The 26,315-nt window shown below is 35.7% G+C and overlaps 2 protein-coding genes, 1 long non-coding RNA gene and 1 pseudogene across 3 annotated transcripts; 3 read left to right on the top strand and 1 right to left on the bottom strand.

Moving 5' to 3' along the window:
• Positions 1 to 734: 734 nt before the first annotated feature.
• Positions 735 to 4,550, bottom strand: LOC142619213 (uncharacterized). Its single transcript, XR_012841461.1, has 3 exons — positions 4,340 to 4,550; positions 2,401 to 2,443; positions 735 to 1,096 (listed from the first exon to the last, which is right to left on the bottom strand). It is a non-coding gene; the product is annotated as an uncharacterized LOC142619213 (long non-coding RNA).
• Positions 4,551 to 6,943: 2,393 nt separating this feature from the next.
• Positions 6,944 to 8,111, top strand: LOC142620595 (serine/threonine-protein phosphatase 7 long form homolog). Its single transcript, XM_075793949.1, has 2 exons — positions 6,944 to 7,512; positions 8,081 to 8,111. The coding sequence occupies exons 1-2, from the start codon at positions 6,944 to 6,946 to the stop codon at positions 8,109 to 8,111; spliced, it is 600 nt and encodes a 199-aa protein (XP_075650064.1).
• A 201-nt stretch (positions 8,112 to 8,312) lies between these two features.
• Positions 8,313 to 10,179, top strand: LOC142618744 (uncharacterized; annotated as a pseudogene).
• A 294-nt stretch (positions 10,180 to 10,473) lies between these two features.
• LOC142621311 (RAF-like serine/threonine-protein kinase 20) lies at positions 10,474 to 16,244 on the top strand. Its single transcript, XM_075794630.1, has 11 exons — positions 10,474 to 10,679; positions 11,281 to 11,459; positions 11,542 to 11,689; positions 12,123 to 12,245; positions 12,354 to 12,441; positions 12,815 to 12,865; positions 12,977 to 13,039; positions 14,655 to 15,316; positions 15,428 to 15,533; positions 15,630 to 15,711; positions 15,830 to 16,244. Exons 2-6 carry the CDS (start codon positions 11,416 to 11,418, stop codon positions 12,817 to 12,819), a joined length of 408 nt encoding a protein of 135 aa, XP_075650745.1. The 5' UTR covers positions 10,474 to 10,679; positions 11,281 to 11,415; the 3' UTR covers positions 12,820 to 12,865; positions 12,977 to 13,039; positions 14,655 to 15,316; positions 15,428 to 15,533; positions 15,630 to 15,711; positions 15,830 to 16,244.
• Positions 16,245 to 26,315: the final 10,071 nt, after the last annotated feature.

Here is a 26,315-nt window from a genome sequence, read left to right as displayed (position 1 = left end):
ATATGGGATATTAAAGCAAATCTATTAAACTACTCTGGCATTGTAGGTTATTTTCATGAATGTTTTAGAGAGAGGTATACCTGAACACACGAATGCAGCAAATTCCTTTTTTTTTTTTCTTTTTTTTTCTGCAATCTCACAGTTTTTCTCTCTGCCTTTAACGTAGGTACCTTTGTCCCCATGCTAATATAGGATAATACAATTATGGTCAGGAGGTCGTCAGTGCCATGAATAAATCGAGGGAAAAAAAATTGGAATGGTATTCTGTCTTAAAAATCCTAATAGCCCGACTGCAAACTTATCCACCAACCCACCCACAAAATGAACTGCATATTTAAAGAGGCAAGAGCCCAATCTTGTGAGCCCAAATCACCCTCAAAACCCCGCTTTAAAATTTTAATACTTTATTAATGATAAAAACTAAGCATTTTTTATCATAAAATTTTGTAAGTATGGAGATTTTAAGAAGATATAATCCAACAAATAATTTAGAAAAATACACATCCAATTAAAAAATTATTAAGCTGTGTAAAATTACTAAATATTACATAAGTATAATTTGAACAAAACCTTTGATAATAGACATATTCTTCTAGAGCGCGATCTGTGGGGCTATTTCTTTTCAAAAAAATATATGTAAGGTTAAGGATTTTTATGGCCTCTAATTTGCGTGAGCCTAGAGAGCTTTAGTCCAACTAAATACACCTTGTGACTAAAGAGTCGCGCAAATTCAATTCTTAATAATACCGCAAGACCCTCTGATTCCTCAAAGCCTTGCTCACATTCCACACAATATCTCAAAAGTAAAACCAACATCTCTCTCTGAGTTCATTCAATGTCTGGAATGTAAGTTTTCAAATTCACTGGGCATTTAAAGGCCTAACATATCACAGTTATCAGACAATTACTACATCCCGACAAATAGAACACTATTTAGCATGAAACTTCAAATCCAGATACTCTAGAACAAGACAGTATCAATTGAACTCCACATTAGTTCAATACTTTGGGGGTGGCTGCTGGGTTGGCAACAATCCAAATCGCTTCTTCAAAAGAATTCTTTGCCTTGAGTATTTATCATCAGGGGAGAAGCGGGCTGAAACAAGTAAGTGGAGACAGAGGCAGATTAAAGGCACTTATGATGAAAGAAACCGCAAGACATGTCATATATTAACAAATCAAAACAAAAAACAAACAAAAACATGAGACAGGAAAAGGGAGTTCGGAGAGATATGGGAACATTCAATAAAAAGGGGAGCATATGCAAGCTTTCTTCTTTCAACAGTCACCCTATGTCTACATAATCATCAGTCTACCTAAATTCACCATGTTGAACCTCACATAGAAGGATTTTCTATACCAACTCCATCTATCTATACAGCAGATGAAGCTCCAAAAGGAGCATTTGGTGTTCCCTTAACTATTCATGATTAGAAACTTGTAATAGTTTCTTCTTTTTTTGTGGTGGAGAGGGGGAGGCAAGACTTGATAGATTCTCTTTTCTTTTCTTCCTTTGTTTCCCCCTCTATTTCCTCTAACAAACTATATGTGACAACTTGGTCAAAAATTAGAACCGTGAACACTGAGACATTAAGTGCCAGTCCAGCAGGATGAGGTGCTCAATGTACAAAGCAGCGGGATGTCCAACCAAATAGCTAACCACAAAGATCATTTCTTCATAGCAATAATCTATTTACGCATTGATACCCATCACACAGAAATATGCAACTACATGATGCAAGTAAAAAAGTAGATTAAACTGACAGCACCAATTTCTCATGTAGACTTAACTCGCAAAAACATCTGGACAACATATTCAACAACCATATTGCAGCCAAGTTGTAATTTAAGTAGATAACAAAATCTATAATTAAATGAAGTGACCAAAGCAATAGTATTAAAAGCCTATAAACAAAGTCCCAGCAATGGGACAGTGAGCTCAAACTCAACTGTCACTTCCTCAACAATGTGATGGAGTGTGAGGTCATGGGCTCAAGAGCCATAGGATTAAAAAAATCCAAGCAATGCAATGACTGCAACCATTCAAACAATTAGACAGAACAAGTTAACACACAAAAATATAACTATACAGACAAATTAACATTAGCAACCTATAGCATTAGCTGCTTCTAAGCAAGTCTTAAGAGAGTCCCTAGTGGCTACAAGTACAGACATTAAACAATGACTATGTAAGTGCTTTCATTAGTCCATTTTTATTTACATATAATCTTTACAATTTTCTTTTATAGTTCATATTGATCTTTATACATGTATCAGAAGTCTCCTATCATAAGGTTATCAAGAAACAACAAAGTAAAACCAAAGACTGCATAATTTAGTTTCAAGCAAACTTTTACACTTGAATGGTCAAGCACAATCAAATTATTTTAACTATATTACCTGGATGAGCAGATTTTGTTGCCAGTCCCAGTGGTGATTCTTTCTGCTTGGAGAAAAGGAAATGAAATTGATTAAAGAGACTAAGAGTAGAAGACAAAGTATAAAAGGTTAACAATTCTTAACAAATTTGAGTTGATATAAAGTATGTATTATCTCATTACAGAATAAAATATTGAGCCCTTTACGGATACAAAGTTGCAATTTTGCACATGTTGTTTGGAATGTACTTCAGCAAAACCAGAAGATCAACAGGAGACTACTTTCTGCACCTAATTTTTATGTAGAATTCATACAGGGTGAAGTTTTTGCATCAATATAAAAATATTTAATCCCCAAGAAAACTTAATGTCCATTAATGTTTAGCATCAACATAGGTGGTGTAATTAAATATTTTCATGTAATAAATGTTAAAATTTATCAGTGAAACAAAAGAATTATGTCAAATCAAATAAAATCAACTGGTTCCATGGTGCCCTAAGTAACAAATTCAAAAACTGAAAAATTCACAACTAATTCAAGTTACCAAACTGAGCCAATTTCAGCATTCAGCCACTCTTATAGAATGATCTAATCTTACAAGTTAATACCAAATAAATTTTAGATCCTATCTTTATGTATACAACAAACGTTACCAGGTGCTCATGAAAATTATAGGATCATGGGACTATATAATCTCAGAATATTTTTTTACTTTAGCAAAGGCAATAAAAAATAAGAAGCCTATTTAGCAAAGTAATACATCTACCTGTTATTGATAATTACACAAGCACCCAATGGGTCTTGAATCCACAACCTCACCATCCACCCAACTCTTTACAATTAATATATCAACTATATCCTTTCTATCATTACCAACTTGTGATACATAGAAAAAATGGTTATGAACCCAAAAATTAATGTGTCAGTTGAGACCCTTCATTTACGTGTTTATCTTAAAGCTAATGAAACCTATAATTGGCACCTAAAAAGTCAGTAAAGAGTTCATAGCTCAAACTGGATATATTGAAACATATCCCTAATATAACCTGTCAGCAAATCTAATCCAGAATTTCATTTATGGGTATTGACACATCAGAGCTTAATACCAATAGACGCACCAATAGATACACTCATGCCTTGCTGCAATAATTAATATTCACATGCATGTTAATACCACTCACTCCAATAAAAGCATAACTATTTTCGAACTAAATTGATTCTTTAACAAAAATTACAATAAAATCTGGTTCTAACACCCCCACTCAATCCAATTTATTATTGCAAGGAGCTCTAGATAAAACCCCTCTTCTAATTTCCATCTAATGCATATAACTTAATTTACTTCTGAAACACAAATGCAAGGTCGCACAAGTACTTCGCTATTCCATCAACCTCATTCCATTTGACACTTAGTGTTACCCATTTTAAATCTAAAAGTTTTAATAGTGTTAAACTCAAAACTAGCTCTCAACAAAATATATAAAAACACCATTCCTTAATGTGAACCAGAATAGCGACAACAAGAAATACATTTAATTCTTTCAAAAGCATCAAATTTATATTTCTGAAGTGCAGACCACATAGTCTACATATGCAATAACTTCACATTAAGTATAACAGAGTTTGTCACCATTCTCGTTTATATAAAACTGCAGATACATTTTAGCTCACTGCACACGAATAATAAAAAGGATCCAATATCAGATATCTCTCTAACAACAACTCAAAAAAGAGAATCCCAAACAAAAAATCAGGCAAAACCCAGCAATGAAATCACAAATATAATACCCCTAACCAGAAACAAAACCAAAATATTAACAATAATTAGTACTTTTCCCAATCCAAATTCATATCATTCAGGAGCAAGATTTTTGACAATATAGTAGAAGTAGAGTATATAAACCAAGATTTGGAGAAAGGCAAAAAGTGAAGCAGAGAGAAATATAGAAAAAACACGAACCTATTTGGCCGAACACAGAAGAGAAGAGAAGAGTAATTGTGAATGCTATTCCGTGCTAGGCACCTGGATCATTTGAACCAGCAGAAAATAATGTGGCAGAAAAAAAAAATGGAGGAAGCGACTCCCTAGACTAAGACGAAGAAGAAGAGGAAGAAGATGACTATGTGAGTCGGGTGTCTTTGGTGTTGAAATAGGTGGGATGGAAAATTTTTAACAAAAAACGGGGAGGAAAACTATAAATGGGTTTTGTCTGGCGAAAATAGCAAATTAACTCTCAGTTTCTAACTATATAGTTAGCAGGTCCGGTTTCTAAACTATATAATTTACTAGCATCTCAAGTCTCAGAGGCTCGATTTTGGGCTATAAATCGAGCCTCTGAGACTCAGTTTGTCCAGAATGATGTGGCGTTTTGCCCACGTGGCCTCCACCTAGAAATCGAGTCTTAGAGACTCGATTTATGTGACGTGGCCATCTAGGTCTGACGTGGTTGGTCCACGTTGTCCATGTGGAAAACAGAAACCGAGTCTCTTAGACTTGATTTCATTTTGGGGTTTATTCGAATTTAACGCCTCTCACCTGTAAACATTCTCCACTCTCACTCACCGAGACAAAGAGCAGACTCCTCCCTCTCACCCACCCTCTCCCTCACACTGAACCTCAGCCTCTCCTCTCTCCCTCGCGCAGCCTCTCCTGTTTCACTGTTCTCTCACAGTCTCCACTCTCAAGCTCCACATTGATCGCCTTCGCTTCGCCAAAAGATTTCACAAAGCCACGGCATTCGATTCAGACCGCGTCTCTCAAAACTAAAAGGAAAGGTGAGTGGCTTTGTCTTCAGTCGCTGTTTGGTTGCCGAGAAACAGTGGGAAAAATGAAAGTTTTTTTCTATTTTGGTTTGTGGGTTTGATTTTTTATATTTTTTCATAGTTGGACATTGAACCTGTTGTATATGATGGGAGTTGTCATGTTCTATAGTTGGAATCATGTTTCCTTAGATCTGTGAAGCTTGAAGACTTAAAAAATTCATTTTGAACTGGCATATGTAACTATTTGCTATTTAATTAAGTAGTAAAAATGATGCAGAACAAAGAGAAGTTGTCTGCACTCTATAGTGGATAAGCCAAATAGTTTTTCGTTAATATGGTAAAATGGGACATATGTGGATTGCAGGTTATTAGGAGCTAACCAAGTATATGAGCTAGTGTTATACTATTACTTGATTTATATATTAAGAGGTGGGAAATTAATACAGCCTTCTTTTGTGCCAAGTAGAATATATTCATGTCACTGTATTGAAAGAGTACATGTTGAGATGTGATAAATCAAGAGATCGTTTTTATTTCCCTAGATGGACTAGTGTTGTAGTATGCATTATGATTTAGGAGATGAAAAGGTTGGAAAATAAATTATTTAGAGCTGGGTTTGAAGCTCTCATGTTGATAGGCTGATGATGTTTAAAAACTGATTGATTGAACTAGGAAGTCTCTGACATGATATTTATCAAGCAAAATAACTGCTAGGGAATTCCTGAAATTATTAGGTATAATATCTTATTTTCACCTGGACACTGGCTATGGCCTATAAGAATGTTGCCAGTGATTTTAAATGGCTTATAAGTTAGTAGATTTAATTTGGACTGCTCTGTGTTAAGCTAGATACATTCAATCTATTTGGTTGTTCTTTGGACCTTTTGATCACAAAACAAGCTGTGAGGGCACTTGCCAAATTGTAAAACCTTGGGAACAAAAAAACTAAAAGATCCTAGGGGGCAGAGGTGGGGTGGGGGATGATCCTTAAGAATCCAAGATTTAGCACCCTAATTCTGTCCATGAGAAAAAAAGTTTCACACTAAAGAAACTGTCAACTCATTTTTCACATTCCACTTAATTTTCTTAGGTGTAAGTAATAAAAACTTTCTAGAATAGGAGACCAGAGACTTCTATTATGAGTCAGAATTTTGCAATATGGAACATGTGTATATTGATGAATGAGTGGATTTACCCTTGCTTCATTTTCCAGCACATAAAGACTTTATTTTCATGGTATGTTCCCCATAGGTGTTTATTAATGTAATATTGTTGTAGTGTTATATTTTTTATTTTATTTGCTAAGTTCTTGCATTGCCTGCATTTACTGTGTTGGGATATTTTATTTTATTCTATTTCAATTATTGACTTTCTTTTACTTTCTTGTGTAGTATGGCTGCTACAAATGCTGGGTGGATTGACTATACACAGCCTGGACCCATTGACACGTCGGTGTTGTCACAGCAGTTGAAGCATCGGTCTGAAGCTATTTGGAATGGGCAGGTAAAACACAACACTAAAGATTTAACTAATGTACATGCATTTAATTCATACAATGTACATGCATTTGGTGTCATATATTAATCCATGGTTCTGTTTTGTGCAGGATCCAGGGTCTGTTACCTGCCGTAGCCGTAGTTCAAAGTTCTCCAATCGAGAGCCACTGGTTGACGACCGACTCAGGAACATCATCAAGGCAGTTGGTTTGGAAGGACTCCTTTAGGTCCCGGGTAGAGAGATTGACCATGGCCTGATAACGGCCTTAGTGGAGCGATGGCGGCCCGAGACTCACACATTCCACATGCCACATGGTGAGGTCACCATCACATTGCAGGATGTGGAGGTTCTTCTCGGGCTTCCTGTTGATGGTGACGCTATAACAGGGAGCACGCAGAAAACTTGGGTGGATGTGTGCCGGGACTTCCTTGACTTTGAACCTAGAAATGAAGGCAACCATAAGCAACTTACTGGCCAGAGGATTCTCATCAACCGGCTTTTGGAGCAAGTTGCTAATCCATTGCCGCCTAATGCTGAAGAGGATCAGCTGCATAAGTACGCACGATGCTACATCCTAGCGCTACTGGGGGACACAATTTTCATGGAAAAATCCGGCGATAGGGTGCATCTAATGTGGGTGCAGCAGTTGGAAGACCTTCGCAACCCACGAAGGTACAGTTGGGGAAGTGCTTGCCTTGCATGGTTGTACCGAGAGCTATGCAGGGCAAGCGAGGACACCAGTCAGATTGGTGGGTGCTTACTATTGGTCCAGTATTGGGCATGGGCTAGGTTCCCCTATTTGTGTCCAGCAGTTGAGCATGGCCCACCAATGGGTGCTTATGGTCCTCCAGTGCATGGTCCACTATCCCTGAAGTAAGTTTCTACCTCATGAGAGTGATATACATTATGTGATCATTACCTAAGCCCATAATCATGTAACTTAATTTTATTTATTTATTTTAAAGGCTTCTAGTAATTTTTTATGTGAACATAACAAATTTTTAAACTGAGGTTCAATATATATGATTACGTTAATATACGAGCAAAAAATGACTGTCATGTGGCTTGAACGTGCTTTGTTTTTTATACGGACTGTTTCTTATTCTAGTGATATTATTAATTAAGTAAATATCTATAACGTACATCTCAGTATTTATATGTGATTACATTATAGTTTTAACATTGGAATTATCTTAGTAGGAAAGTTGTAGATATTGATCCATTTTTCTTGATTGTAGGTGGTTGTGGGTTCCAAACAAGAAAAATAGGCCCGCCCACATCTTCAGGGATAGGTATCGCGAGCAAATAGCTTCAATGTTGCCAGCTCAGGTATGAAAATGCATTGTTTTACATGTTTAGGAACAAGATATAGGCTTGGTGAGCTTTGAATTATAAACATTGTTGTCTAATGTGTTGTGTACTTGTTTTGTGGCTGTTGTAGGTGGTGTGACAGCCATATGAAGCTGAGTTAGAGGACCTTCCGCCGTGGTGCGTTGCAGGGAGGGCCGTGTGGACGGCAACGGTGCCGCTTGTATGTTTCCACCTAGTAGAAAAACATATACCGGATCGTGTCGTTCGTTAATTTGGGATGATCCAAGAAATTCCCCGCGATGTTGACACTGACACAGTGCTTCATGACATTGATTTGAGGGGGAAGATCGGTGTTGATTGGACGAGAAAACATGCTGTGCATATCGATGAGTGGGGTAATCGCCTTCAACGGCGTTGTGAAGCAGTACTTGGTGATATGCCTCCACAGCACGAGTACCACGACTGGTTCAAAAGGGTAACTCGGAGGTTCATTGATAGGCTCAGTGCTATAGTGACTGTGCTGGTAACTTCTCAATGTCTTCTACATCTTACTGTACTTCCTACCATGAAACCACTGTTTAGAGAACATGATATACGTTACTACATTTTTTGCTTAGCACTTAGTCTCCTTATAATTTGCAATAATGGTTGCTTGGAATCAAATTCAGAACCAACATTGTATTTATTATCGATTGGCATTGTGCTTGTTGTTGCATTACTAATGTGTGGTTTTTCATGTGTAGATTGAAGGATATGTCCGTTTGTTGAGGCGTCACCCAATGGGCACGGAGGACCACAAGGACATTACTGAGGTGCTGACTGCCGTGCATGCGATTGAACGTGTACAACCTCCTATCCCTGAGGCCCTGAATGAGGAGGCAGCTACCCCTACGGGCCCAAGTACTACTGAAGGCCCAAGCACGAGCACAGCTCCGGCCAGATGTCACCCTCGTCGACCTGTTGCTACCCCGAGGGTTGTCCCTACCCCTGATCCCTCTCCATCCACCCCACATCCATCCCCTAGCCCCACCATCCCTTCATCCACCCCACATCCATCCACTAGCCCCACCATCCCTTCACCCACCCCACATCCATCTCCTTGCCCCACCATCCCTCCACCCACCCCACATCCTTGTCCTGGGTCCGACATTCGTCCACCCACCCCACAGTCATTTCCTCAGTTGTCACCTATTCCATCCTTTGACCTGGGTATTGATCCAACCCCACCTGACATGCAGCAAGAGCCACCCTCCCACAGTACCCCCACTGGCCCTTCTTCAGCCATCGACCCACCCCATGTTTAGGCTAAGCAGACTGTTGGGTTACCTGCAGTGACAGAAGGTCGGCTGAAACGCATATCAAAAGCACCTTCTTGTGGGACAGGGGGCACAAACATGGACACAATGCTGGGCCCGAGGCATCTGACGAAGGACATGCAAGACCTCCTCCTCATTATACGAGACGACATAAGATTCAAAAAAGGTAACTCAATGCTTAATGTGAAACAACACACTTTATTCCCAGTGGTATTCCTCTTTTCACATTTCAATCTACTGTTGTGTACTGCATGATATTATTTTTGTTTTCCACCATGGTTTTAACATACATTATTGGAACTAGGTGATTGATCAAGTGTACCTAGGGGGCCAAAATGACATTGATGCGGGTGAAGAAGATGGTAAGCAATATTAATTTAATGGTTAAAACTTGAATCAAAACAATCTTCATTAGTGAAGAGGTCAGACTCTTATTGTTGTTTTGGAAGTGTGCATTATTTTCATCCTTATTAATTTTCTCAATATTAGAACGATCCTTGTCAGTCCTTCTTTATTTCTTGTTATATGAATGATCTAAATTATGGTATGTAGAGTCTCCATTTGAATTCTGTGCCCTGGAGGTAGCTTTGGACTCTATTTGTAGCTTCCTTGCTTGACTGAATTTCTTGAAGCTGGGGTAAGTTTAGTTCCTCCCAATCCCCATCCTCCACCTCCTTGCACTCCCCCCCCCCCCCCCCTAAACAAAAAAAAAAAGGAATATTTCTAATTTCTAGTTGTTACTCTTTGGACACCATTGGGTTTTAAAAAGATGGAATTTGTTTAATGCAATTCTTTGTTGTTCTTTTACTGATAATCAGGGCAATAGCGAGGACAGTAGCTGTAGAGAGGATGAGCAAAGCAAGCTGCCATTACAGTTAGCAATTGTAGGACGGCCTAATGTTGGAAAGTCAACCTTGCCTAATTAGATGATACAAGAAGATCGTGTTTTAGTGGGCCCAGAAACTGGTTTGACTAGAGATTCAATTAGAGCTGATTTTGAATTTCAAGGGAGAAAAATGAAAGCTGGTAATATACTCTTCCTCTATGTTCTCTTTTTAATTGTATGCTTTGTTGCTGCATTGTTTCTAGCTAAACTTGGTTTTCTTGAAGCCTTTGTTTGTTTGCCCTTAATGTTTGATAACAAGTTAGCTGGTCTCATATAGCATTAACTCTCTCTCTCTCTCTCTCTCTCTCTCTCTCTCTCTTTTCTCTTTCTATGTTGTTGGGCTGAAGGTATGCTCTAAAGTTTGTTTGGTTTACTTAGTGATCTTTACCTAATTTTTTTGTCCTTTCGGCTTTTTCAGCTTGACTAATGCTGGGTGGAATTTACTTTGATAAAAAGCTTGGTTCTTGATATGTGGGTGTGTATTGTTTGTGAGGCTTCTGTTACTCTTGTTTGGTTGGTCTGATAAGGTGGGAAAAAGAAATGAAATTTTATTTTTATGCGTTTTTTTTTTAAGATCCTTTTTTGTGTTTTTCTTTTTCCTATTAAATTAAGAACTCAACCTCAACCATGCCAAGTGGTTGAATTATGTTTAGTCTAGATGAAAAGTAGAGTTTGCCTACAAGTTCTCAGCAACAACACAGATATCTAAGGGGGTGTTAATTTTTTGTTTTTTTTAATGATTGTTTTTATAATCAAACTGCTTAAATTTCTGAAACATTGTTTAATTTAATTCTGGGAGTTTTGCTTTTTATCTTTGTAGTTTTGCTGATTGGTTTTGGAGAGTCTTTTATAAAAATCAAGTACCTTGACTTGTGTTGGGGTGTGCTTCAGTTTGTTTGAAAGTCAGAAATATTCAATCAAGACTGAAAAATTGGCCACTCATGTTTTTGTAATTACTTACTGTTTTGTTTTGAATAATTGTATCAACCTATGTATAGTAATACTTTTCAAAGTATAATTATATTTGTTTCTGGCATTTTATTCCCTTGTTAAGTTTCCTATAATGTGATAGTTTTATTTATTTATTTGTTTTTTAAATATGATCAGCTTTCTGAATCTGATATACAGATTATAAAGAATGCTGATCTTGAAGAACTACGAGAGTTAGGAGCTGGTACATATGGGACTGTTTATCATGTCGTTGCATTTTATGGTGTAGTACCAGATGGAGCTGGAGGAACCCTGGCAACTGTGACAGAGTTTATGGTGAACGGGTCACTTAGACATGTCCTACTTAAGAAGGATAGGTAATTTAGCTTTCAAGTCTTTACTGTATATTTGCTTCCAACAGTTATCTATATGTTTTCTCAAATCTTGGGATTTATGCAGATTGCTTGATCGCTGTAAAAAGCTTATAATTGCCATGGATGCAGCTTTTGGCATGGAATACTTGCATTCAAAAAATATTGTCCATTTTGATTTGAAATGTGACAATTTGCTTGTCAACCTGAGGGATCCACACCGACCCATATGCAAGGTAAAATATGATAGATCTTCAGATGACACTATGCTCCCTAGGTGACTTACTTGATGTTAAAGGCTATTAAAGTCATAATGAAATGAGCTGCAAATCATATAAAAACCAAGAGGGTAGTTTCCACCCTCGAGGCTCTATGGTGACATAATTGGGCTGAAATGAAATCTGCTGGGAACCTTTTGGTAATGCAGTGGCAAACCACACTGTTTCAAAGTACAGTTTGTTTTTTGACTTTACTTATTTCTAGTTACAGCCTTTTCAAATGACCCCATTTTCTAAAAGCTGAAAAATAATCTGTACCAAATGGGCACTTGGAAGTTTTGTGGGATTTTGTTTTGGAATGTACTGCCAATTTCAGTTAAGTTCTCAGATTAACTGCTTTGATTTTTTATTTTTTTATTTGATCATAATTTCCAAGTATTTGTTTTTGCAGGTTGGAGATTTTGGGCTATCTAGAATTAAACGCAATACTCTTGTATCTGGTGGTGTGAGAGGAACCCTTCCATGGATGGCACCAGACTTGTTGAATGGTAGCAGTAGCCGGGTCTCTGAGAAGGTTAGTAGGACCATTTTATATGTTTTAGTGAAGTAAATGAAGGATTAAATTATTTGTTGCCCAGCCAAATGGTAAGGCAATCAACTGTATGGTATATGCTTTTGGCAGGTTGATGTTTTCTCATTTGGCATCTCAATGTGGGAGATATTGACTGGTGAGGAGCCTTATGCAAATATGCATTGTGGTGCCATTATTGGTAAGTTTTATAACACTGAACAATAAATAATTGCTGATTGTGAAATGCACATTCACGTTTTTGGTAAGCAAAACTGAAAACTAGTATCAAATGGAATTTCACAATACAATCTTTCACAGTGGTGGTAATGTCTTGGTATGGGACGTATCATTCTTCCAATTGGAGGACCCGTGGAATGATCCAACCACTTTAGCAACTATATCTATAAAGTCATTGCATGTTCTAAGTTATGTATATATAACTTTTGGTTAAAATCTTCTTGATGTTCTACAAAATGTATAGTTCTATTTTTCTATTTCACTCCCTGAACACAAATATGTAGCCATTTCTGTTGCACATTTTGTGTTCAAAAAATGATCTGTGGTATTTGCAGGCTAATTGAGTGCTGCGTATATACCTTAATTCAAACTGGCTGCCTAATGAGGTAAATCAACAATCATGACCTTCTAAGGTTTTCTATATATTTGGAATCATTTTAGTATGTTATTCTGAAATAAAATGGATCTAATTTGCGAGTTTTGCCGGTTTATCACAGGATTTCAAAAATGGCAAAGTTCATACTGCCTTTATCCCAAAGCATGAGCAGGAATTAGCAGCAGTAAGAAGCTGATTGATTTTGAATATTCACACATACGTATAAATATACATCCATTCATACATTTATATAACTGTGAAGGAAATTTTTTTTTTTTTTGGTAAAATTATCACTTTTATCTACACTGTTTGGTATTTTACTATTGTTTGTGAGACTTTTTTGGCACATGCCACATTTATTACTTTATGTTTAAAAAAATGAATTAAGTTGACTCCTGTTTGGGTCATTTTTTTCAAATGTTTTGCAAGCGTATGCTATTAACACGAATTTCAGCACAACCCTTGATTTATGTGACCTGTACAAATTCGAACTCCAAATCCAGGTTTACAAATAAAATTTAATGAGGAATTCTGAAAAATGCATTTTTCGACGACAAAAAAAATTTTAATTAGCGGCAGCCTATTTTTTGAAACTTGACCTATTAAAATATGTAATACTCTTTTCTCTTCAAAAAAAATAGTTATCTTGATTATATATTGACCATCTTATATAGGCTTCCATGTTTTTGTATTTCCTTGGGTACTTTAAGTTACAGAGACACAAACTATAGTGGTTAATATTTTCACGTTAATATATATTATAAATCAACAACATTTTTTCCGCAAACTATATAAAACCTTGGATCTGTTAATTTAATTTTAAGTAGGTTCAGTTTGTTGGTTCCTGTGAAGAGTAGTGATTGACGATTGTAATGGAAAAAGTAGTACATAGTTTATGCAACGGGGGTTGTACCTCCATATTTTAAACAGTGTGCATTATTCTTCATACCAAGATTAATGGTATTAATAGCAATAAACCTCCTTATTCTAATGTCAACTATGATTTTTTTTCTTCACCTTTTTTTTTATCATGCATTGGGCTATTTAGGCAATGGCCTCTTCAAATAAAAAAATAAATTATATATATATTTTTCTTATAATACGGTAAAAAACTAATTAAATAAAAAAGAAGTCAGGCCTTCCACCAAGTAAAAAAAAACTTCGTCTGACCAGTAGAATGTTTCATCTTACAATGTTCAAATTTTAATTAACGCATTTTAATGATTAACAATTATTTATTGGTAAAGAAATATTATCTTTTTAATGTTGTGCATTTTGTTAATTTGTAAAAATATAAATATATTATGTAGAGTTTATGCGTTTTACTATATTTGCAATAGTGTTTGAGTGAAAACTGTCATTCTCATTGTAATTTTGTTTGCTTACTCTATCTATCTTAAGTTTCATCCTAATTAATAATTTTCTGGACATTCATTAGTTATAACTATGGACATGCATTAGTTGTGAGAAGAGTTTTCAACGTTTCCATAGTCACATATTGGAAAATGCATGCGGGGTAGAAAGTCAGAAATATGTACACAGTGATTTTGGGGGGAGTTACAGTACCAAGAAACATTATTCAAAAAGAAGAAGAAAAAGATCCTCACATGACCATTGGAAATGATATATGCATTGAACTATTAATTAAACAAGACTTTAAGTCACTAAAAAATTCTACATCTTAAAGTGATTGCCTTTCTGCCCACTGTTACCTAACTAATATGCCAATGGAACATGATTAATTGCCTTGTTTAGTGCTCCATCAATTTTAAAAATGTACGCACTCTTGATTTTTGTAGGACAATAGCAAATATGGATTTGAAGCTGGATTTGTCCCTCCATCCCTAATAAACTTTGAAAATAGCTTGCCAAGAGACCTTATCATTGTGAAGATGCCTCAAGACAGTTAACCACGAAATCAACTCCATATATTGAAAGTGGTTCAAGTCTCCAGCGACCATATGTCGATAAACTCACATCATATCCCACACCGCCAGATAAAATCAATCATTGGATAGAAATGTTGCTGATTTCATCATCTTTTGGAGGTTCATATGGCGGCAGGTTTTCAAGTTTTGCTTCAGCAGCAGCGAGATTCTCTTTAGCTTTAATGATTCTTTCTTGACGAGATTCTTCTTGCTTCCTTAGGTCTTCCATTTCTTTATATTTTTCCCTCGTACTTGCACCCCCTATAGAAAATGTAAATGAATGTAAACCTGAGGATTTAGGAGACAAGAGTGATACTGTCATTGAAAGTGATGCTTGTTTTGAGCCATCCAAACGACGAAGGAGTCAGTAGAAGATTGAGAGGACTACTATTGATACCGCTACTAATATGTCTTTATGAAAGAGACCTACGTGATTTTATTTGGTGTTCTTGATTTTTGTAATGGGGAACTCATATCATACACAGATGACTTTAGGTGCTACATTGGAATTCAATCAAGTTTGAGCCATCCAGGTCTGGTTTCGTATTTCCAAGAAACATCTTTCACATTTTTTTTAGGCTAAATTTGTATAAAATAGAATTGATTAATTCTCCCTACCCTCGTCTCCCTTTTTTGTCTGATAGTTGTGGACGCTCCAAATGTAATGGTGCAATTGGTTACATTGGCTCCATTGGAAAGGACAAGTTTGGAGAGGAGATGACAAAAAATTTGTCTTCAGCGGGTGTTAATGTGAGTTTCTCTTCGTCTTAAACTTACAACTATTCTATTTTGGTTATGTCTTCACCTTCTTCCTCATGTGAAGACGATTATCAAAATTGTAATCAGGTACATTATTACAACTGAATTTCGATTATGTCTTCGCTTGATTTTACCTTCACTCACGAAATTGCGGGCAATGTATGCTAAAGTAAGTGTTCTATCTTATACCTTTTGAAAAGTCAGCTATTGATTTTGTGAAGAAAGATACTTGGTGATCTTTCACAGTAGGTGTACGTTTCTTCTCACACGATTGTATTTATTCTCAGGTTTGGAGGTTCATTTACATTTTCTATAGGGGGTGCAAGTACGAGGGAAAAATATAAAGAAATGGAAGACCTGAGGAGCAAGAAGAATGTCGTCAAGAAAGAATCATTAAGCTCAAGACAACCTCGTTGCTGCTGAAGCAGAACTTGAAAACCGGCCGACATATGAACCTCCAAAAGATGACAAAATCAGCAACATTTCTACCCAATGTTTGATTTTATCTGGCGGTGTGGGTTATGATGTGAGTTTATGGACATATGGTCGCTGGAGACTTGCACCACTTTCAACATATGGCGTTGATTTCGTGGTTAACTGTCTTGAGGCATCTTCAAAGAGTTATGGTCTCTTTTTTTTTTTGCTATCATAAAATGTATTGGTGTACCTAATTAATAAGCTGTGATGTTGTTGTTGTATTGGTGCAAGAGTCTCCAAATAAATGATGGATACAATTTTCAGATACCTATGCTATTTATGTTGTAACTTCTTGAGTTACATCAGCCTTCAATCCAATTCAAGTACTTAACTTAGGCCAACTTCCAATTAATATATGCATGATTTTATTTATACAAAAATCTAGATTCTTCTGTTGATAATAAGCCATGTATAAGGCCAGTAGCATGCCTATGATATAAGGTGGTTTGTAAGAGGGAAAAATTTAAAAATTGAAACTAAACTATTTAATTCCAGAAGTTGGAATTAAACATTAAAGATTAGCTTCATTTTTGTTATTTTATAGTGTTCAGGAACTAGTTATCAAATTTGGAAAAAAATAATAATAATTCCTTTTCGCACAATGAGAAAAAAAAAAAAAAGCCAGTATAAATCGAGCCTTTGAAACTTTATTTCCACAGGAAATCGAGTTTAAAAGGCTCGATTTTTGCTTCAGTGGGTTTGAGAAAATTAGGTGGAAATCGAGTCTTTGAAACTTTATTTCCACAGAAATCAAGTTTCAAAGGCTCGATTTCCTTCTCACTCCCTTAAGAGGAAATCGAGTTTAAAATGCTCGATTTTTGCTTCAGTGACAGAAATCGAGTTATAAAGGCTCGATTTCCTTCTCACTCGCTTCATACCAACATTGGTCTTTATTTACGTATATTTGCAATGTAAATCGAGTTTTAGTGACTCGATTTCTAGTGCCAAGCCTTTTTTTTTTTTCTTTGGCAGTTACTCCTGCAGCAATAAACCAGAACTAGTTTTCCCTTCCCCTGCAGCAGTAAACTAGATCCAGAACACATCATATGGGCAGTAAACAACTAGATACAAGCATATGATACCAATCAAAGGGAGAGTACATCAGAACCAAACAACCGGATTAAAACAGTTACTATTCATGGGCATATTATAGTTGCCAAAGTAGTTGCTACTAATGCGAAAGTAATATCATTGCTGGCATTATAGGCAACAGCTGTACAACGCAACTAATGTAACGAGTACAATGGGTAGCAAATAGTTCAATTACAACAACATTCGGCAATAAACTTGTCATCAAAAGCATTCAAACCTTGAAGACTAACTGAAATTAACATAGTCTACATTCGGCAACAACATTCAGCAATAAACAAAATAACACTTGTAGATAACCACAACATTTAGCAACAACATTCAACACTTATCCATATAGAAGATAACCACAAGTCCCACGTACATTGCCAAAGCTTCAATCGAGTCTCCGCTCGCCTGATTAGATGAAAATACAGTCATTACTTTCCAAATGCAAAGAACAAAAACCAAATGAAATAGTATGCATATTATATAAAAACAGTGAGGGCACTTGCCTAGTTTGTAGCACTACCACTTGTCGAAGCCCCACAGGAATTGGGACAGCTTCTGCGGTTATGCCCTTCTTAATGACACACTCCACATCGCTGCCTCGGTTGAATCTCCCTCAAGTCCGGATCTTCCCTCCGGCTTCCCCGTTCTCGTCGTACCCCGTCCATTTCATTCCTTATTCTTGAGGCCACAGGACGACCTTTGGCCCGCAATAGCTATGGGTCAGGCACCCACCGTGGTCCGCGAACGTCCCTCCATAATGACTCTGACTTTGGCACCACAAAATGATGTGAATATGTGTGAATGGCGTTGTTCAAACTGTAACATGGGTCAATATAGCTAATCGCATCGAGGTGCAGACCTTGAAGAACTTTAATTGCATGTGAACAAGGGATCTTCAAGTTTTGCCACTTTCCGCAACCACATATTCTATCAAATACGTGCACTTCATGACTGTGGTTTCCCCCTCCACCTCTATGGTCGTTGTACGGGGTAAGCACTTGATATACACCAGTTTCATGATTAAAATTGCTCACAGTGTGACCTGCGGTTTTCTGCGCATTTTTGTTATATATCTCCATTGCATAATCACTCCACACCTTACCTCGAGAGAGATCTTCCGTAATTTTTTAATGTCGATTGTGAAAATATGCAACAAGTTTGGACCAAGTGAACTCAACCATTGCCGCAATGGGCAAACTACGGGCACCTTTAAGTACCTCATTAAAGCACTCAGAGATATTGGTTGTCATTGCCCCATAACGTCTTCCACCATCATGTGACTGGGTCCATTTGTCCAAATCCTCACTGATTAAATATGTGTATGGCATACAGCGTGCAACATGGCGATCAGTAGGGTCTACACCCCTCAGTAAATTAATCTCGGCCTCCTTAATGATTTGCATTATGGATTCAAATTTAGCTTCATGGGTTGCATATCCAGCTTTCAAGGCCAATGCCTTTAGAATCGGGTCATCAAAGCGTCTGTTGAAGTTGCTAGCAACATGTCGAAGGCAATATCGGTGATATACCTGTTCTGTTCCGTCTCTCTGTCTAGGCCACTGTCGAATGGCATTTTTGATACCTTTATGTCGGTCAGAAATAATGCAAATGCCATTGGCAGGTATAACATGCTCAATCGAAGCCCTGAGACACTTTAAAAACCACCCCCAACTAGCCTCTGACTCCTTGTCCACAACAGCAAAGGCAAGAGGCAAAACCTTTTGGTTGACATCGGTTGCCATTGCAATCATCAAAACCCCTTTGTATTTACCATACAAATGAGTCCCATCAATACTGATCACTGGCCTGCAATATTGGAATGCAGCAATGCATGGAGCAAATGCCCAATATACATAGCGCAGTAACGCAGAATTCTCGTATGGCCTAGGTATGGTGTGATAGTTGTACTGGGTATCCGAATCCTGATCCAAGTATGCCAACAACAACTTTCGCAACCTTTGGTAAGACTCCTCCCAATCCCCAAATATCTTAGCAATTGCCTTTTGTTTTGCGTCCCATACTTTATAGTAAGAAAGCTCATGTTTATACTTAGTATGTATGATGTCCCAGAGATCTTGTATACGAGCAGTGTGATTTTGTCGCAATTTTCCCCCAATTTCTGATGCAACAAAATTAGAATCCATCATTTTACCGTCTCTTCGCAGGCCAAAGGGTATACAAGTGTGTGGACCCACATAAGACGTGACCATCCATAGACCATTAAGTTTAACCTTCATGAATGCCCCAACGTACCACTTGCAATTGTCATCAACGCATGCAGCGCATAATTTACTTTTGGTCGACCTTCGGATTATAAAATTTCTATTATCATTTGCTGCGTATATTACCAATGCACGCTTTACCGCCTCTTTATTTGCAAAAGTCAACCCTTTATGAAAATGCATCCCATCTTCCCAAGTAGAAACAAATGGTATCTGAAGACGTGAAGGATCAACCATATTTTCCCAAGTATTTGCATAAAATGAGTCGGCAGGAGGTCTATAGGCAGTGGTCGTATTTGTATCATGCTGGATGCCAATATCATCGTCTGCATCACCTTCATCATGGTACTCCATATTTTCCTCTTCAAAATTGGGAACGACTATCGTTCTCAAAGTCGCCTCGCTCAATCCTCTCTTCGTATTCATCCACGTCATCAATATTTTCACCATCATTCGCAGCATGATCTTCGTCTTCGTCTTCCTCCGCTAAATGTGTCTCTTGAGGATGGAGGGGTTCACCAGTATTCGCAACATGATCTTGAGATGGGAGCGTATAACCTCCCATTGTATACCCTCCCATTGTAGTACATCCATCATCTAGGGCTGTAAATTGTAAAGCCGTAGTTGTTTGTTGCACCACCTCAGTATCAACTTCTACAAGCGGCTCCGAACTTACGTACAACTCAGCAGCATTTACTTGGGGCATTTTTTGGATCCTATTAAACATCATCTTTACATGTTTGTCTTCTTTGATCGCCATATACCTGTAATTTATCCGTTCATGAAGGACTTCTTATGGGTAACGATAAATAATCTTGATGTCATACCAAGCAGGGTTCAAACTCAATGAGTGCATTATTTTCCTCTTCAAATCATCCAACGTCTTCAACTTACGACGTATCATCATGTAGTAGCATTCAATACCCGGCCCTCTAAATGGGAATCCGTCAATCTCTCCAGGATTGTCAAGGGGTCCACCATAGTATACATTTATATCAATATTCTTCAGAGATTGTGAACCTATTAGAGAGTAAAGTATAATATGTTAGTGACATATTTTATCTCTTTTATTTAACATCAATTAGAAAACCTTGAATATCTACTCAAAGTACAAAAATTACAACTTCTCACCCCACAATTGCATATACTCACCCCACATCACATACAAACACACTCAATCATTATCATTTCGTACTCAAACAAATAAAAAAATTAAAGACAAAACTCACCCCCATTACCAAATTTCGACTCAGTTCTAACAAAAATATAAATAAAAATATCAAACCAAACAACAAAAGTCATGAGGATGTGCAAATGAATGAGTGCAATTTGATCATGAGTAATCAAAATTAGACATATCATCTAATTTCAAAATCAAGGCATTAATGTACAGTTAAATATACCATATGTGATATACAAACTCAAATTTAATACAAATTATGGAGAGAAGGAAGCAGATAAATTCACCGAAGCTAGCAAAAAGACTTCCTAGGTCATGAATAAAAAATATATATATATATATATATATATATATATATATATATATATATATCTTTCTCCTCACTTTCTAAAATAGATATATATATATATATATATTTATATAAATATATATAAATATAAATATATATATATGTATGTATGTAAATATATATATATATATTTATATAAATATAAATATATATATGTATGTATGTAAATATATATATATATATATATATATATATATATATATATATATCTATTTTAGAAAGTGAGGAGAAAGATATATATATATATATATATCGCGACCTTGAGCGTCACGATCGGCGACACTTCAGGTCGCAGATCGCAACGCTGAAGCGTCGCCAACGATCGGTGACCTGAAGCATCGCGATCTACGACCTAAAGCGTCGCCGATCGCGACGCTGAAGCGTCGCCAACGATCGTTGGTGACGCTTCAGCTCGCCGGCGACGCTTCATCTTTCATCCGGCGACGCTTCATCCTTCATCCGGCGACGCTTCAGTTTGTGACGCTTCCGGCGACCCTTCGCCTTCCACCTAGCCGGCGACCTTTCGCCTCCCACCCCCAAGCCTGGGTTTTTTTTTTTCCCCTTTTGAGTTAATTTTCTTGTTAATTTTTGTTTAATGATTCTAGTTCCTTTGGGTATTTCTTTGTTTGATACAGTAATGGGTATATGCATTTTTGTTTAGTTTGGGTATTTGATATTTACTGTGTAATGGTTGTGAAGAAAGTTTCTTATATACGTACTTATCAATTGCTGTAATTCTTTTTATTTCTATGGTTCTTATTGTTTGGATGATTCTAGTTTTGGATCCTCACTCTCTTGGTTTGGTTTCCACATTGATACTAGTGTTAGATATATGTAGTGTACAAGTTCCTATACATTAGGTGTAATGTATGAACTCAAAATGAGATTACCCATTTTCTAAATTTTCTTGTGTTGATTATTGCTTAGGTAATGATACTCTGATTTCATAATGGGATTGTGTCCTTTGATTGTTATTTGACTTGATTTAATGGGGGATTGTTCTCTAGATTATGTTTTAGATACGTTATGCTACTCTATTAATATTTCTTGCAAGACAAATGATGAGATTTTTTTCCCTAATTACTAGTTTTTTTCTATCATCCATTTTGATGATAAAATGAGTGTTCAATCTAAGAAATGAATATTAGGATGGCATTGTCTCTAAAACCAGGTTGATGAAGGTTGTTTTTTTTGGGGGGTGGGGTCCTTTGTTATCAATTATCATAAGATTAAATTCAAATCTTTTGGGATTAGCATAGAATGAGGATATAGACTATAGAGATATATGAATGACATTACAAGTGAAGTGAAAGGTGAAGTGAATGGTTTTGTGGAATTAGAATTTAACACTAGTATTGATGAGGATCATGATGGCACTGGTTAGTTTAAACAGAAGCACTTTAATGTTACTTTAAATACTGTCAATGCACTTTAAGGTAGAAGTTTAAGTATTTTGGTATATATGTACTTAACATAAAAGTTTAAAATTGATGCATAATAGGTGTAATTTGACCTTTCCATCTTGATTGAAAGGTACTATGAGATTTGGTTACAGTCTAAAATTTATCTAGATAAATGAAAAGTTATAGATTTAGGTAATATACATACACCCCCACGTGGGTGTTCATTGTCATATATGATTAAGAGCTTTTATTAAATTGATTCCATCTTGCTTGGGCGATATGCATGTTGAAATTTTTTTAATGTTTGAGCTAAACTGGCTGCTTTCTTCTTCTTCTTCTTCTTCTTCTTTTTTTTTTTCATTTTATAGGAAATGCGTTTCTGATAGGAACCTTTTTTAAGTCAAATTAATGCTTAATACTTTAGGAATGGACATGGTGACATAAATGAATTGTTTTTGGAGTTTATCTCTCTTTGCACTTTGTTGATATTATTAGTTTGTTGGCTATATGGGTTTGGTTAATAGGAGACCCATCAATTGAATTTTCTTTGTATATAGTTTGTAAAGGCTTTTGATGAATGCCCATTGGTGACATAATCTAAGGGTTTTTTTTTTTTTTTTTTTTTAGTATTGGTGACAAGGTTTTTGGTTGAATGTGATGACAAGGTTAGTGGTTGTTTGGGTTGCTGTGGGGGAATAGAAAGAGGCTTAGATCTGTGAAAGTCAAAGACCAAAGCTTAGCCAAAATCTATATTTGCACATGAAAATAGAGCTATGGGGGAATAGAGCTAGTGTTGTCAACTAATTGTATTATATTACACATGAAAATCTATATTTGCTTTCTACAACTTATACATTAGGAGTTGTGATTTTAATTTATTGGTGTGGCTACTCTTAATGCATTGTTAGAAATGTTTCTTATAACATAGTTAATGTTTTTACTTTACGATTTTAATGTAGTATTGTTTTTATATTTGTGCAGATTTCTTATTGGTGGCTTTTAGGGGATTTACTTTTGGCATTACTTGAAGACATATGAGGATATCTTCCGTTAGTTTTAATTATATTATGCTAACATTTTTGTATTGTTATAAAATATGACGAATTATTGTATGTATTGCAAACATAATACTCATCACACCTTTAGATTTTTTTTTTTTGTGATTGAAAAATGTAGTAATCCCAAATTATAATAGATGCTCTAAATTAACCCTTATCCAAAAAATAGAAGAGCCTTTGAGCACACGCGTGGGCGCATGCTCAAAGGCTAGTATTCTGTAATTACTATCCATTTTTGCTAATTTTGTTTACGTAGTAATCAACGTGTTATTAATTGGAAGATGATGCTATAATTTAGTATTAACCTATAGGGGAGGAAAAAAGATCCATTGAATAAATCTTATAAATAGTGCATATAATGAAAATGCATAAGGAAATCATAACAATAAAACTACTTACAAAATGCATGTGATGACCTTTACAAAAGCTATTATGAAAAGTTGATGGATCAATGTAGAAAAGTAAAATATTTACATCAGATAAAACTGTAAAATAATTCACTACATTTGAAACATGGAATATGCGAACTTATTAATATTATGCCGGCTACGGTGGAGAAGTTGGTGGAGCAATGTTATTTGTTCCACATTCTAATTGCTTTTCAGCAGCATTTGCCATGAACCTATGATACAAAATGTGTGTGTTTGTGTTATTAATAGAGACTTTAAAACGTACACAATAATGATAAGTACAATAAACATGAAGTATAAACTTGTTAAATGAATTTGAAAATCAATAGGAGAGTAACCATATTTTTTAGGCTAAACGTGGGGTTGCTGGGTTGTTTAACTCGTTTTTCTATTAAAAAAAAATGTATAGTTACTTTAAAGAAGTGGGTTAGTAGAAGAGTGTTTTTGTAGGCAATATTTTAGTGCAAGTTAGATATACTATACTACTATTTAAGCAGCTGCACCTGTTTGGGCCGTATTTTTTTTTATTCCAAAATACCCTTACACCCCTATGTTTAAGTAGAGACAGAACTAAATGATAGTTTGGTAAAAATACATGTCTAACTTGTACTAAAATATTGCCTACAAAATAGGAATATTCTTCCACTAATCCACTTCTTCAAAGTAACTATATATTTATTGTTTTTTTTTTTAAAATAGAAAAATAAGTTAAACACCTCACGTTTATCCAAAAATAAAATTAATGGACAATCCGGATTGTTTTTGTTCTAAAATACCCTTGCATACTTATGTTTAAGTAGAGACAAAACTAAAGGACAATCCGATAAAAATAAAACCCTAACTTCCACTAAAACATTGCCTAAGAAATAGGATCACTTTCCTATTGATTTTCAAATTTATTTATCCACCTATAAATTATATTCTCAAAATAAAAATTATATATATAATAAAAAACATAGATTTTTTTTTTGCCACTACCACTAAAAAAAAAAAGCCTCATCTCATGCGCGAAGCGCGTGGGATGAGGCTAGTATATTTTTACCAGACTATCCTTTAGTTTTGTCTCTACTTAAACCTAGGGGTATTTCAAGCCGAAGCTCTAATCTTGTGTGGGCTAGATCAATGTGCGTTATGCACCCAACAATTTTTCCAAAAAGTGTGTCAGTTTCCATTTAACACGCATGTATTCCATGTGGTGTGGTCTGAGAATCTCTACTCTATTTGCATGTCAAAAGAGAATGAAAGCCCTTTGAAATATACAAATGCATAAATCATCCATAAAAAAATCCCAGCAATAGGACTGCAAATACCCAAAACAATCATCCACAAAATCAAATCAACCCTCTCCTGCTTATCGAAAAAAAAAAAAAATCAATGCAAGAAATTAAATCAAATTGCTATACAGTTGGAGTCAGCAAGCCAACTGTCCAGAAAAGAAAGAAGCAAAAGAAAAAACTAAGAAAAATTAATAATAAAAAATAAAACTTTCAAACCCAGAAAAAAAAATGGTCCTTTGGCAGACTTGTACAAACCCAAACCCAGAAATTACTATTGAAGCTGTCATCCAAACTTAGAAGAAGAAAAAAAAAACCACAATTGTTTGCTAAATAAAGAAGAACCCGCTCTCATTACACTTCTAAAAATATGTGTGTGACTTTTTTTTCTTTTTTTTTTTGCCTTAGCATCATGGATTTAGGGTTCCTTTATTTATTTATTTTGATGAGTATTTGGGGTTCTTTTAGAGTACTTGGAATCTTGGACAGATGATGGATTCAAAATGGGAGCTACGAGATTCCATTAGATTTAAATTTAAGACCATTTGGGACTTATATAGTACATTGGTAGGAATTAAACTTATATAGATAACTGCTTTGGAATACAAATGCAAGGCACTTGTTGCCATTTTAGTGAGAAAATTAAGATGTAATTTTTTTTTGGAAGAAGTACAAAGTTGTGTATTTAAATTTAGAATAGCTATTTAACACTCCCTGGGCCAGCGATTTACCCCACTATGGACTCACCCATTGCGAACAATGACCTATTTGCTAAATGTAATATTTACTCAGTAAATATTATACTAAGAATGATAATAAATGTCATTATCTTCTAACAATAAACAACTTAGTTTTGATAAAACATTGTCACAATATATAAAATTTTGCAATGAATGATATATATGCTACAATTGAAACTCTTAATCAAATGAAATACCTACAATCGTTTACAATGAAGATTTTGTTATCCATACTTCTTTCTTTATTATCATATTTTATGAGCATAACTAATACGATGTTTAACTTAAGTTTTAATATGAAAAGCACTTTTAAACAAGAAAAATAAATTAAAAAAGAACAAGATAACGAAAGAAAATTTTTGGGACATAAAATTCAAAATACACGAAGAAATATTTTGGGACATTAAAATTTCGTGGGGTGTATTTTATACATTGCACAATAGAATATTCTAGAAATCATAAAAATTTCATTAGGGTTTATCTAAGGGTGTAATAGTAGGGGTATATGCTCCTTTATAAAATATAAAGGTGAAAAATTTTCAACTTTAAGTTAGGGAATGAATGAAACTAACCCAAACTT

Source organism: Castanea sativa, chromosome 12 (assembly GCF_040712315.1).
Source record: "Castanea sativa cultivar Marrone di Chiusa Pesio chromosome 12, ASM4071231v1".
NCBI classification, from domain to species: Eukaryota; Viridiplantae; Streptophyta; class Magnoliopsida; order Fagales; family Fagaceae; genus Castanea; species Castanea sativa.
Note: the sequence above shows the minus strand (reverse complement) of the source record. Positions and strands in the feature narration are given on the sequence as shown.

What these genes read in the sequence shown, in the direction of transcription:
- LOC142620595 (XM_075793949.1), top strand. Translation starts at nt 6,944, where the DNA reads ATGCCACATGGTGAGGTCACCATCACATTGCAGGATGTGGAGGTTCTT. An exon ending in CATGGTCCACTATCCCTGAA is followed by an intron (nt 7,513 to 8,080) that starts GTAAGTTTCTAC and finishes TGGCTGTTGTAG; the next exon opens with GTGGTGTGACAGCCATATGA.
- LOC142621311 (XM_075794630.1), top strand. Translation starts at nt 11,416, where the DNA reads ATGGTGAACGGGTCACTTAGACATGTCCTACTTAAGAAGGATAG. An exon ending in GTCCTACTTAAGAAGGATAG is followed by an intron (nt 11,460 to 11,541) that starts GTAATTTAGCTT and finishes GGATTTATGCAG; the next exon opens with ATTGCTTGATCGCTGTAAAA. An exon ending in CACACCGACCCATATGCAAG is followed by an intron (nt 11,690 to 12,122) that starts GTAAAATATGAT and finishes TTGTTTTTGCAG; the next exon opens with GTTGGAGATTTTGGGCTATC.